This window comes from Caretta caretta, chromosome 6 (genome assembly GCF_965140235.1).
Source record: "Caretta caretta isolate rCarCar2 chromosome 6, rCarCar1.hap1, whole genome shotgun sequence".
NCBI lineage: Eukaryota > Metazoa > Chordata > Testudines > Cheloniidae > Caretta > Caretta caretta.
Window position 1 is genome coordinate 61,860,292 of NC_134211.1, and position 14,197 is coordinate 61,874,488.

Here is a 14,197-nt window from a genome sequence, read left to right on the forward strand (position 1 = left end):
CTGCACTTGGAGTGGAAAGTGGTGAGGTTTGTGATGGTCCCTAGTTCCTGGGGGAGTTCATGAGACAGTCTTAGGCTGACCACCAAAGAAAGTTCTGTCTCCTGCACAGATGAGCTTTACTCTTGTTAAGAGTCCATTGTCCCAGTGGAGCAGAGTTGTTGACCACAGTCTCCATCCTGGAGCTTTAGATGATCCTTGTGGGTATCTTGGGCCCAGGTCATGGAGTGCTTTGAAGATAAGGACAGACCTTGAACTTAATTTGATAAGTCTATTGGAAGCCACTTTAGCTAGTGGAAGACAGGTCTGATATGTTTGCCATAGCCTGTGTTGCTGAGAAGACAAACATTGCATTTTGCAGTAGCTGGAGTTACGCAGAAGACAACACTGCATTCTGCAGTGCGGAAGACTTCATGCCCAGGCATTGCTATAAACCATCTAAGAGGTGATGAATGAGTGAATAACTGAGGCCTGACCTTTGTCCACTAGAATGGGATGGAATTTTCTAGCCGAGTGTAGATGGTAAAAATGTTACTTGCAGATGCTGCTATGTGAGAGAAATCAGAGTACACCTAGGCTATGGACTGAACTGACCAATTGTAGGCACGTGTCTTCAATGACCAGAGACTGCAGCAGGGCTGCAAGTCCTTCAGAATACTTTCATCTGCCCACCAGCATCACCTCTGCCTTGCTTGGGTTTAGCTTTAGCCAACTGGTATTAATTTAAAAGCTGATCTCACACAAGCACTGGGCCACCTTGGTGGTAGTGGTGTGGTTGTACATGGTAAATGACAAGTATTATCTGAAAATTGCTGGCACTTGAGTCTGTGCAATCTGACCAGTTCACTTAGTGGGTGCATATAGATGTGGAAAAAGATCAGAGAGTAAATTGATCCTTGTGGAACTCCACCAGTAAGGGGTGCAATTTCCTCATCACTGCTTGTTGGGAGTGATATTGCAGGAAGGGCTCAGCCCAGGGGTGGAAAAACTATGCCCCGTGGCCACATCCAGCCCTTGAGCTCCCGCCAGGGAGTGGGATTGGGGGCTTGCCCTGCTCCACGTGTGCCATGGCTCCTGGAAGGAGTGGCATGTCCCCGCTCTGGCTCCTACATGTAGGGGCAGCCAGGGGTTTCCGCATGCTGTCCCCACCCTAAACTCCACCCCCGCAGCTCCCATTGGCCAGGAACCACGGTCAATGGGAGCTGCAGGGGCGGCACCTGCGGACAGGACAGCGCGTAGAGCCACCTGGCCATGCTTCTGTGTAGGAGCTGGAGAGGGGACATGCCACTGCTTCCAGGAGCTGCTTGAGATAAGTGCCGCACAGAGCCTGCACCCCTGACCTCCTCCCATGCCCCAACGCCCTGCCCCAGCTCTGATCCCCCTCCCGCCCTCCAAACCCCTTGGTTCCAGCCCGGAGCACCCTTCTACACCCCAAACCCCTCATCCCCAGCCCCACCCGGAGCCCTCACACCCCCCTCACCCTTGCCCCAGCCTGGAGCCCTCTCCTGCACCCTGAACTCCTCATTTATGGCCCCACCCCAGAACCTGCACTCCCAGATGGAGCCCTTACCCCCTCCCGCACCCCAACCCCCAATTTCGTGAGCATTCACGGCCCGCCATACAATTTCCATACCCAGATGTGGCCCTCAGGCCAAAAAGTTTGCCCACCCCTGGCTCAGACCATTTTAGCACATTCTACCCTGGACTTCTACTATCTCTCTCAGGTGAGATGGCAGAATCTCATGGTCAACAATGTCAAATCCGGCTGAGGTCCAGCCGGATGCCAACACTAGTTCATGTGAACAGGTGGGAATTCTTTTGTATTACAAAGTTTTAGTGCTCTAGAATCTGACTTTTCTTTGCAACCCTCTGAGACTACTACTACTACTTTCTTTCCCAAGCCTATTTCCTAATTCCCACTGTTATCATCATCGTCTAACCCTATGAAGTGTCTGAGTCTAGTTTGTATGGAAGATTCTATAACGAACTTGTTTTGCTAGATAGTAAAGTTCCTTATCAATGACAAACTGACCTCCTTCAACTTAACTCAGCCTGGTAATTACAAAACTTAATGAGTGTCAAATACCCGGTACCATTGTCTTGTCAGTAAGACTTGAGTTGTGAATAATTCTCAAACCAGCTCTTCCCAAATGCCATTCTGTCTTGACAAAGGCTTAGGGCCAGTATGGCAGAGTGCTGGCAATGACCAGCTTTCTTCACAGATTCTGCATGAGAGAGCAGCTTACGCTCCATTGGGCAGCCCTCACCTCAGACTTGCAGAAGCTGTGTTTTGTCCCCTTGTCTGTCTGCATTAGACAGAGAGAAGCAAACTGCTTCTCCCTTGCACTGAATCAGAAAGGCAGGCACCTGCCATCCCAGCCAGAAAGCTAAGCTCACTGAGTCGGATGTTTTTTATGTGTGTGTCTGATGCCCGAGTGCTGACTCTGTACTGGAGGCTCAGAGTAGGGACTGCAGACATGTGGTTTCTTTAATTGAGGATGGCAGCTGTGGGAGCCCATTGAATTAGCAATCCAAACAGCCAGTTTCATGGGGTGAAAGAAAACAAAAGACTCTAAACTCCATGGGGAGCCCTTTCATTTGCCAAATGCTTCTTATTCACCCAGAATATACCTGTTTGTGGGAGGGGCAGCTCCACTTCCTAAAGCTGTTGGATGTAATTAAAGCATTTCTACTGAAAAGCCGCTTCTCTCTCGATATTGATATGGGTAGTGCTGTTGGAAAAGCAGCAACTTTTGGGGCCCAAGTCACTCCCCTGGGTTCTGCCCATGTATGGCAGTACAGCCTGGGCTGCAGGCCTCTCACTGGTGGAAAGTGTGCTACGGTAAGGGTCAGTCACAGTGGCACACACCACCAACCTGAAGAATCTCCACTCTGCCAGAAGTACAGAACGGGCTTGTTTTTCCCAGAAAGTGGGAAGAATCGGCTGGAAGGGTCAGCCTCTGTTAGTGGGTTTCCTACAGAGCCTTGGCTGGAATGTAAAACAATGCTGTCCTGGCAGAACACCTGGAGGGGAGAGGTAGATGCCATTGCTCTGCTGGTTCAGGGGGTGCAATTGCCACCTCTGTATCAGCAAGGCTGAATCAAGGCCATTACCTTTTAATTAAGTCACCAGGTGGTCTAGTGACCTCAACAATAGCAATAGCTACAATCTCTTTGCCTGTCTCACCCACTGACCTGTGTTACAGTCCTATGCTCAATCCTTTCCTAATCCGCTGCCCACTCACTTCTGCCATTATCATCTCAGCATTCAACAATGAGCTGTTCACAGGGAGCAGGGGGAGGAGAGGAACCTCTGATAGCATGGTGCCAACAACCCAGACATTTTGCATGGGGACCAGCTCGTTGTTAACTTCACACACAGTATAATTTTATTGGGGGTTGGGATGTTTCTAGTTGAGATGTTGCTTGTTTACATTTCATAGTACACTTGCTTTCACTTTGGAAAAACTGCACCAGGGTCAGAGAATCCCACATGAGGGCTAATGGGTCTGGAATTTAAGCTATTTTGTTACTTCTCTGGAGTGATATGGGGCTCCTGGAAGAGAGGAGATGATGCTCCTGGGGCAATGCAAGCTTCCCTCTAAAAGCTATGTCAATGTACTTCAATCCTGAACTGCGGTAGCGCCAGCTATTCCACTCTGAGGCCCCTAAAACAGGAACCAGTGGATACTGACCCCCATGCAACGTGACATAGGTATATAATATCTTGTAATCTTGAGCAATGTCATGGGATTGGGGCCAGGAAATAAGTCAGTCTCACAACAGCATTCCTGTGTATTGCACTGTGTTTTACAGCCTCTATGGTGCCCCAACATTGCACTTCAATCTTGATCTGCAATAGCCCGCTGTTATTCTGTGGTCCAGTGTGACATACTGTGTGACAGTTAGTCACTCCATTGGCTTATCTGCCTCCATGCCACAGATCTGTAGGTAAAGGTGCAGCTTCTCTGCAGGATTCTTCAACTATTTTGGTTGCAGAACTGAAATGCAGGTGTCATGTGTTGGGCTTAACTCCTTTAGGGCCACCCTTGAAACTCAGGCAGGAGGATAGCGGGGCAGGACCAGAAATATTAATTCATTGCTCTGTAATAAGTGTCTCCCCAGTGAAGCTTCATAATGTTGGGTGCTCTCTCTACAGTGGTTTGGAGACTGTTAAGAGTGCAGGCTTGCTGGGTTCATAACAGTGTCAGTGTTGGAGAACCTCTTACCTGTTTTTCTGCATTCTCAGCCCTCTGCTCTGCCTCGACTACTCTCTGCTCCAGCTCCTGCATCTTCACAGCCAGAAAAGAGATTTGACAGTGAGCAGAATCATTAATTTTTTTTTTACTCATAAGCTGCTGGTTTCTTTAACAGGAACTTTGATCTTTGGCATTCATGGGGTTAACTGGACAGCTCTGACCAGGAAACAAAGATCTTTGATCTCCCCCAGCCTACCCTGCCACCCCTTTTGGATTTGCAAGAACCATTTCCTCATTAGTGAGCTTCACCATTCATTACATGGGTCAAAGGAACATCCCTGGTGCCCTGACCCGCCTCTGCAATTTATACTTGGTGGGTTGTCTCTGCAAGTAGTGTGACTATAGCCCATCCTTCTTTCCTGTGCTTTCTCCAAACAGTGACTCTTTATTAGGGGGAAATAAAACTGAATACAGCTCTGAATGGCTCCCAGTAGGCTACATACACTATCTAAATCTAAATAGGTCGAGTAGATACTGTGGTCTAGCTACAAAAGCAGCCCCTAATCTCACCAACTACAGGTTAATGATCATTTAACATTCCTATTGTACCTTTCATCCCAAAGAATTTAACTAACTGGTCCTTAATTGAAGGAAAGCTCACAGCAAAGTCAATGGATGTCTCTGCTTGATTAAAGAGTACGGAATTTAATCCTAAACATACAGGAATTCCTTCACCTTCAGTGAAATGCAGCCATGTCTGGAGTGAAACACAAACACACTACATAACTATGTAACGATAAAATATGAAGTCAACTGTATCCAGTTTAAACTGGAGAGAGGATTTAGAGGCAGAATGTAGTTACCCAAGCTAGAATTTGGTGTAGGGCCTATTTTTGCCAAAAATATCATAGGCTTTACAAGTGGTTACAACCTCTGTTGGACAATTCAAGCAAGAAGTGGCACCCCGGCAACGAACACACATGCCAGCTGTCCCTACAGGCCCTACTTGTAGCACAAAGTATAGGGTTTTTTCACTCTATTATTCCAAACCACTATAGAACCCCTATAGAGTTAACAGAAACTATAAACTTTCTATAGACTTTGATAGTGAATTGTATCTAGGCCCCTACTAAATTCATGGTCCATTTTGGTTAATTCCACAGTCATAGGATTTTAAAAATCATAAATTTTATGATTTCAGCTATTTAAATCTAAAATTTCAAGGTGGTATAATTGTAGGGGTCCTGACCCAAAAAGGAGTTGGGGGGGGGTGTCGCAAGGTTATTGCAGGGGGCGGGGGAGGGTTGAAGTACCACTACCCTTACTTCTGTGCTGCTGCTGGCGGTGGCAGTGCTTTCAGAGCTGGGCAGCTGGAGAGCGGCGGGACTGGCCGGAAACCCAGCTCTGAAGGCAGAGCTGCCACCAGCAGCAGCGCGGAAGTAAGGATGGCCTGGTATGGTATTTGCCACCTTTCCTTCTGCGCTGTTCTGGCAGCGGTTCTGCCTTCAGACCTAGGCTCCCAGCCAACAGCCGCTGGTCTCCAGTCACCCAGCACTGAAGGCAGCTCAGAAGTAAGGGTGGCGGTATTGCGAACCCCCTGCAACTCCCTTTTGGGTCAGGACCCTTAATTTGAGAAACGTTGGTCTCCCCCATGAAATCTGTATAGTATAGGGTAAAAGCACACAAAAGACCAGATTTCACCAGGGAGTGTGTGTGTGGGGGGGAACGGACACACACACCAGATTTCACAGTCCACGATGCGTTTTTCATGGCTGTGAATTTGGTAGGGCCATGTAGCAAGGTGCTGCTGCAAAAGCACCTAATTAGCCCCTGCTCAGCCAGCTCCAATCAAGAGGAATAGATTCGGACTGGTGTAACAGGCATGATTCCTGGCCTGGGGATTGGCTCCACCTGTGGGCCTGACAAGCCAGTAGTTATGAGGGCTGGGAGCCAGTATGAAGGGGGGCTACCAGGAGAATGGGCAGTCTTCTGGCTGTGGGCTGATTGCTTGGGAAGGAGGGAACTAATCCTGTAAGCCTTGTACATAGCTCCACACTGATGGTGGGAGAACTGTGTGTGTAAATAAAGTCAAAGGTGCTGCATAACAGGAAGCCTCTCTGAGCTTTATTGGGGCAGTCAGCGGGCCCCAGGAAGAGGGGCGGGCAGAGGACCCTGTTACAGGCCCTAATTATATCCCTGCTATAGAATTCTACAGGATAGTTCAAAAAAACACAGAAAAACCTCACTCTCTATTAAATTCTATAACTTTTTTGAATTTTTTCTTTGGATCCCTAACTAAAGGTCTGTAAAGATTCTGTTGGTTTCATCCCTTCTAAATTCTACAAGACTTTTCCATAATTTCAGTGGCATTTAAAAGAATGTCCCTATTTTTCCTTTTCATGTATCCCTTTTTGTAGCTCTCAAATGTTAGCAGGTAAGGAGCACAGCACATCCTAACAGCATGCTGTAGCATTGATTCAGCACTAACTAATTTACTTTTCACTATTGATGCCACATTTCCTCCATTTGCATTTCAATCAGCTAGGATAGTCAAACCAGAGGGTCAGATTCACATCATTATTAACAGAAGACTCAGTTTATCATTCCCCTTGTGATAGGACAGGAGTAAGGCCTGTCAGTGCATATCCCCACTGTCGAGGGGCCCTGTGCCAGGCACAAATCGGGCTCTGCCGCCTCTGTGCTGTCTCTGCAGCAGCCCAAAATGTGTTGGGTGTAAAATGTGATGGGGTATAAGCTAGGCAGACCTGTATCCCAGTGATTGTGTTCTTCAAAACCCATCAGGGACACAACTTAGGGCAGCCTTCAGGATCGCCCTCACCCTGGTCATACCCCCACCCCCATCCCATCCCTGCCTCAGAACCAGTACTTAATTTGCAATGAAAGAGGTGCTGGGGCTGAAGCAATTTTTTTTTTTTTTACTTTCATAACTGACTCAACAAGCCCAGAAGAGCTGGGGCTCAGCCTTGGCAAGTCCTGGCACAAATTAAGCACTGCTCATAACCCTCTAAATAGAAGAGGCACAAACTACCTCCACTCCTTCTGTGGCAGTATCCTAGAGAGACAAGGTGGGTGAGGTAATAACTTATAGGACCAACACCAACTTCTGTTTGGTGAGAGAGACAAGTTTCCAAATACACAGAGCTCTTTCTCAGATCTGGGAAATGTACTCAGAGTATTCTAACCAATTTCATTTCCTGGTTCCAGTGCTCTAGTACAGTGTGCTCTGCTGCGTCCACAGGTTCGGCCGATCGCGACTCCCACTGGCCGCGGTTCACCGCTCCAGGTGAATGGGGGCTGCATGAAGCAGCACAAGCCAAGGGACGTGCTGGCCACCCTTCCTGCAGTCCCCATTGGGGTAAACAAAACGGTCCGGCGCGCCAGGGGCTTTCCCTGAACAAGCGGCGGACTGGCTTTGAGAACCACTGCTCTAGTACAAAGGTGCTGGGTCTAGATTTTCAGAGATGCTTCAGGGGAAGGTTTACATCTGTTCTCTCCTAAAATGAGTAGATTTTTTATTTCAGGACATACTTGTTTACATTCAGTTCTGTAACTGCCATCACTTCTAATAAAACCTACATTTTGGGCTTGAATCAAGCCCAAATAAAGTTCAGCTCTTATTTCCCTTCTTCAACAGTGTCAAGGATCAGGGGGTAGCCGTGTTAGTCTGTATCCACAAAAACAACAAGGAGTCCAGTGGCACCTTAAAGACTAACAGACCAGGTAACCTCAGGTAACTCCCTTCTCTTCATGTGCCAGTATATTTATATCTGTATCTGTAATTTTCACTCCATGCATCTGAAGAAGTGGGGGTTTTACCCACGAAAGCTTATGCTCAAATAAATCTGTTAGTCTTTAAGATGCCACTGGACTCTTTGTTGTTCCTCAACAGTGTCATCCCCAGGGCTTTAGCCTCTTCTATGGAAACATTCAGCACTGTCAAGAACTCCTTCCTTCAGAGCCTGTCTGGCTTTGATCCCTCTCAAGCTTTAGCTAGTCCTTCCCAGCTCCTCTCTCTCTCTCTCTCTCAACAAAGTAATATTTGCACACTTACTGATCCTCCTACTGGAGAAAAACACAGAGCTGTAGGATAGGGTCCTGGAGACCCTTTGTGTTCACAGGGCTGTGTTTGAGAGCTTCCTCCATTCCCATAACATTTCCCTGGAGAGTTGACTCCGTGCCAGGAAAACCTGGAGGCCAGAGACAGCACCTAGGAAACACATGGACCTTTCATTCCCTCTTGCTTTACTACAGCAACAGCATTGGTGGATGCTTTTGCAATATGGACTACTACTTGACTCATATGTTCCCTGTCCCCTTTTCCAAATATTCTTTGCAGTAGGGGTGAACTGTGAAAGATTCAGTTTATCTAAATTCCCAAAACTTAGATGCTTGTCCCAAACTCTTCAGTCTGCACAAGATGAGATTAAACCCAGACCCTTGGAATCCAGGGCCCAATATCACAGGGAGCCTGGACAAAGCGATGAGTATGAAGCAGCAGATGGTAGTTCTGTGCACAGCTGTTTGCTGCTGGTCAGCTGCCTCACTTGAGAGAAAGATCAATAACTCAGAGTAGAAGACAAGCTCTCTAGGAGAGAAGTGGTAGGAGCAAGAGACTGTTCTGGGGAGGCGACAGGGTTTTGGGGTAGCCTTTTGGTAGTTCTGGGTACTATGATTTAGTCTTAATCCATCCTGGGTCTGCAAAAAATGTTGGAAGCCTCACAAGAACATGTTCGCATATGAAGCTTTCAGTACTTCCTAATGTCCTTATAGAAGAAGGCATGAGGACAAATTGGAGAGTCCAGTGGAGGACAACAAAAATGATTAGGGGACTGGGGCACATGATTTATGATGAGAGGCTGAGGGAACTGGGGTTATTTAGTCTGCAGAAGAGAAGAGCGAGGGGGGATTTGATAGCAGCCTTCAATGACCTGAAGGGGGGTTCCAAACAGGATGGAGCTAGGCTGTTCCCAGTGGTGGCAGATGACAGAACAAGACGCAATGGTCTCAAGTTGCAGTGGCGGGAGGTCTAGGTTGGATATTAGGAAACACTATTTCACTAGGAGGGTGGTGAAGCACTGGAATGGGTTACCGAGGATGGTGGTGGAATCTCCGTCCTTAGAGGTTTTTAAGGCCCGGCTTGACAAAGCCTTGGCTGGGATAATTTAGTTGGTGTTGGTCCTGCTTTGAGGAGGGGATTGGACTAGATGACCTCCTGAGGTCTCTTCCAACCCTAATATTCTATGAGGCAGAAGCAGGTGGTAGCAGATAGACAGTTGTAGTTGAGCTCATGTAATACTGACAGACCCCAGTCGCTGGCGGGCGGGATCAAACCTGGGGCCTCTGGAGCTTAGTGCATTAGCCTCTACCACAAGAGCTAAAAGCCAACTGGCTGTTACCTAAGGCTGTAGAGCAGACTTATTTTATCTCTCTCTCTAAGTGGCCTCAGTGCCATGAGATGGGACAGAACACCACACCCAAGAGGTGTGTGCGTTACACAAAGAACTAAGAACAGGGATACCTGGTGTGACATTGCACTCCATATGCTTTATGGAAATATGCTTATGAATATGATGTAACTGGAATATGCTTTATGCAAAAGGTCTCTTGTAAGGTATCATTACAAAGCTTATAATGTACTGAGTGTTCATCCTATTTGTATGTATGCATCGTTCTTGTATCTGAAGTTAGAAATATGAAGTATAACTCTGAGGTCCTATTGTAATTATGCAAAGTGTGGGCCATTAATGGTGGATTAGAATCTTGATGGCTCCCATTGACTAGAACAACTGGTTGTAGATGGTTTATTTACCTGCAAGCCTTTCTGTAAAGGTGTGGGGTGGGCTAGCCCGTGGGTGTGTAATGAAGAATGAGGTCTCGCAGGACATGTGACCATGTCACCTGATACTGGAATCCATCTTAAATCTGGTACTTTTTCATTTAGAAGGAGGGGTGGGGACCCAGAGAGACAAAAGATTCCCACCTTGTGCCAAAACTATAAAAAGGGATGGAGCAGGACAGGGAAGTGTGGGGCAGTCATGAGAAAACCCCCGCTTTCCACCTTAGCTGTCTGCTGGAAGTAACAAGGACTGTACCACAGAAAGGATTGGGCCCAGACCAGGAAGGAGTCTAGTCTGTGAAAGAAGCTTATTGGAACATCTCTGAGGGTGAGATATTATCTGTAATCAGTTTCTTAATGTATTAGGCTTAGACTTGCATGTTTTTGCTTGGTGACTTACTTTGTTCTGGCTGTTATTACTTGAAACCACTTAAATCCTACTTTTTATGCTTAATAAAATCACTTTTGTTTATTAATGAACCCAGAGTAAGTGATTAATATCTGGAGGAGCAAACAGCTGTACATCTTTCTCTATCAGTGTTATAGAGGGCAGACACTTTATGAGTTTACCCCCTATAAGCTTTATACAGAGTAAAATGGATTTATTTGGGGTTTGGATCCCCTTGGGAGCTGAGTGTTCGGGTACTGGAGGCAGGTGACCTGCTAAGCTGTTTTCAGTTAAGTCTGCAGCTTTGGGGGCATAGACCAGACCCGAGTCTGTGTTACACCAGGCTAGCATGTCTGGCTCAACAAGGCAGGGTTCTAGAGTCCCAAGCTGGCAGGGAAAACAGGCTCAGAGGTAGTCTCAGCACATCAGGTGACAGTCGCAAGGGGGTCTCTGTGACCAAACCTGTCACAGCTGGGCTCTATTTATCTCTGAAATGATGTGTGACAGAGGACAAAATGTAAAGAGCAATTAAAGTTAGTGGGAGCAGCAGATCAGTCCCTTGGAAAAATTGGGCTTTAAGCATCTCAAGCTGATCACCTAAAATTAGTGCCATCTTCTTGAAAATGCGGTCATAAACACTTCTGAGCCCAAGTGTCCCCATATGTAAAATGAGAATGATGTTACTCCCCCCCAGACAGAGGGATTGTAAGCACTAGTTTAATTATTGTAGAGCATATTCATATCCTCAAATGGAAGGTAGCAGAGGGGTGTGTGTGTGTGTGTGTGTGTGTGTGCGCGTACACACATTTTAATGATCAAACAGCAAACAAAATTACATACACTAAACTTAATGTTTGGTAGGGCTAGCATAAAATATCACAATGAGCACTAAATTCCCCTCATTTTCAGTGTTCTCAGCCAAGAGGCCAAGGCTTTAATGGGCCATGGAGCCTGACTCCTCTCCAGCTTGTAAAGGTAATCCGTCTAGGTGAGGATGGAATAGTTCAGCAGGGAAATGTTATGGAAGCTTGCCTGGGTACTGTCCATGCTGCACCTGTTCTGATTCCTGGCCAATCAGTCCTTGGTAATCTTGGCAGAGAAGTCAACTTGGAGGCTATTTAGTGTTAATGGTAGTGGTGGGTCTTGTCATGTGAACATAAGTCCACTAAGACTGGAGATTCACCACTACATTTGTCATACAGTAAGCCCCTGAATAGCCACCGCCAAATGGTAATAGCTTCTGACAGCTACCAGTATGGGCTACATGCAAACTAGGGACACTTTAAATGTGGAACAAAAATCAATGCTGGATGACCATTGTGTTAGAGTCAGCGGAGGAAATGGCTTTATGCCCTCACTGTTACCCACAAGATGGGCATTTCTGTGACTTTTCTCCCCTTGCCTGTATTGCTTAAATTTTATAGAAACATCCCCCACCTTATGATTCAAATGAGCATGGAGTTGACAGCTCAAAATGCACCCATGCTCTCTTGCTGAGTGTACCTTTGGAACTTGTCATCCTGGATTTGGGTTTTTACCAGATGCTGTTGAATATCCTAGGTATGTAACCATCTATTAATTCCTGCAGAATTAACTCTTCCTGCTGCGATACCATTATCTCCCACAAGATAAGCAGGACTGGAGCAGGTCAGGACCTGGATGATAGATTTCCAAGAAAACTCATGATTTTTCAGGAAGTATTGGCTTTTCTTCCCTCTGAAGTAGCATCATGCTAGCTGGCTTAGTACTACTCTAACTGGTGACTTTTGAAGGATATAAAACTGAGGTCATGACTACTTGTGGTCACTAAAGATTCCATACACTTTCTGTAAGATTGAGGTGACCAGGCTAAATTACAGAGGAGTTAAATTCTGACACCCAAACTCCCCATGCAGTTTAAAGTGAACTGATAGTCTTCACTTCCTGTACTAACCGGTTGTGTATCACCTAACTCACAGGGCCTGCGATAAGACTTAATATACTCCTGTTTGTAAGGCTCTTTGATATTCCTAGGGGAATTAATAATACTTAGTATTTATATAGCTTCTTCCATTTTAAAATCTGAAAATACTTCATAATTATACAGATAGGGAAACTGAGTCACATTGATGAAGTGACTTGTCCCCAGACACACAGCAAATCAGTTGAAGAACCAGGATTAAAAGGCCTCTCTCCCAACTCCATTCCTGTACTTCCACCATTATCCCATGCTATCTCCTGCATATGCTACAGAAAGGCAAAGATTTGTCATTCAAATGTCTCAAAATGAAGCTAACATCAAAGCCCCATGGCCATATTAAACCCGAGCGTATAAGAGGCTTTTCAAAGGATTGCTATAAGATGCATCCCTCTTCCATACAAACAAGTGAGAAGCCATGCAACTGGTCCCTCTAAAGGCTGCGTAGGAACCTGCCTGCCACGTACATGAACAGACCTCTGCTCATATGTTCAGTCAGGCATTCAAAATAAAACCAAGGCTTAAAGTTAATTTGTTGCTCAGCTTTTTTGTGTGTTCTTTTTTCTGAGAGGCCCACAGCTCACTTGTAACCAGGTCATCATGCTGCCATGGCAACAGTCTGCCATGTCACTCACCAACAGATGATTATCCCCCTCTGTGTGTGAGAAACCCAGAGAGTGGAAATAAATGCCTGTACCAAAGACACACAATCCCTGATGATGTACATATACTCCTAGAACCCAGTCTCTAGCACCTATGGCGGGCTGAGGGGAATGCAGAACTTTCTCATAAAGACATGGTATTTTAGTATCTTTGACATAGTTTTAAGGACCTGATTCTACAAACACCTAAATCTTAGTAACTTTACTTATATAGTTAAGTTTCCATGGGATCAGGCTGTCAATACGTAACCTCACAAGTGCAACTCCACTTCCTCTGTCCAAAACTGCATGGAAAGGACACTGGGTTAAATTGTATTAGCTTTATAAACATTCCTTATGTTACAAGCAGCACTGTAGATTACTCAGTCTGAAACCCTTTTTAACATTTAATGTATTTGCATCATAAAATGTAGAGTATTACCAGCCACAAGGGTTCAAAAATCATTAGTCAGATCAGATCCCCCAAAATATCATTAGATTGGCTTAAAAACCCAAACTCTTTATTTGCCTTCTGGTTTCCGAGTCTTTACAGTACATGTGGTTCACTTTTTCAAACTTTTATCCACAGCTATGAGGGCTAAACATTTTTGAAAGCTGAGATTCTCTTGATTCTAACAGGCAAGGCTTCATTATCATTTGTATTACCCTAGCACTTGGGAACCGCAGCCATGGACCAGGAATGCATGGTGCTAGGCTGTCCCTGGCCTAAAGAGTTTACAATCTAAGTAAGAAATATCAAATATTACAAGACTTGTGCTAAAATTGGCAACACTACCTGTGGAGTATTTTCACTTCACTTCACTTGGATAGCAATGCTAGACTGGTCAGTTTCACTCTGGTTCACTTTCCAGTTCTCTCAGTGCTATAATGTTTAGGTTGCAAATGCTCTAAAGGGATGGTTGCTTAACAACTTGTTTCCCTTGGAATAAAAAAAATGGAAATATTTGTATTGTCTTAAATTATGCAATAGCTATTTCTTTTTGGGCAATTTTTTTTTCTTTTTAAAAATTTCAGATAAAGTTCCATAACTGGTGCCAGTTAATTTTGCCATTATCTTCAATAGGAGCAGGAGTGGTTTTATATGGCTGAACAAATTTACTAAAAATGTATATATTAAAGTGTCACTGTTCTGATATC

General features: G+C 45.6%; 1 protein-coding gene across 6 annotated transcripts in view; it reads right to left on the minus strand.

Moving 5' to 3' along the window:
• PLEKHH1 (pleckstrin homology, MyTH4 and FERM domain containing H1) overlaps positions 1 to 14,197 on the minus strand; it is an 81,537-nt gene that overhangs the window by 54,042 nt on the left and 13,298 nt on the right. For all 6 annotated transcript variants that reach the window (XM_075129634.1, XM_048854067.2, XM_048854065.2 and 3 more), the window contains exon 3: positions 4,227 to 4,289. In XM_075129634.1, coding sequence (XP_074985735.1) covers positions 4,227 to 4,289 — 63 coding nt within the window. The remainder of the gene's footprint in view (positions 1 to 4,226; positions 4,290 to 14,197) is intronic.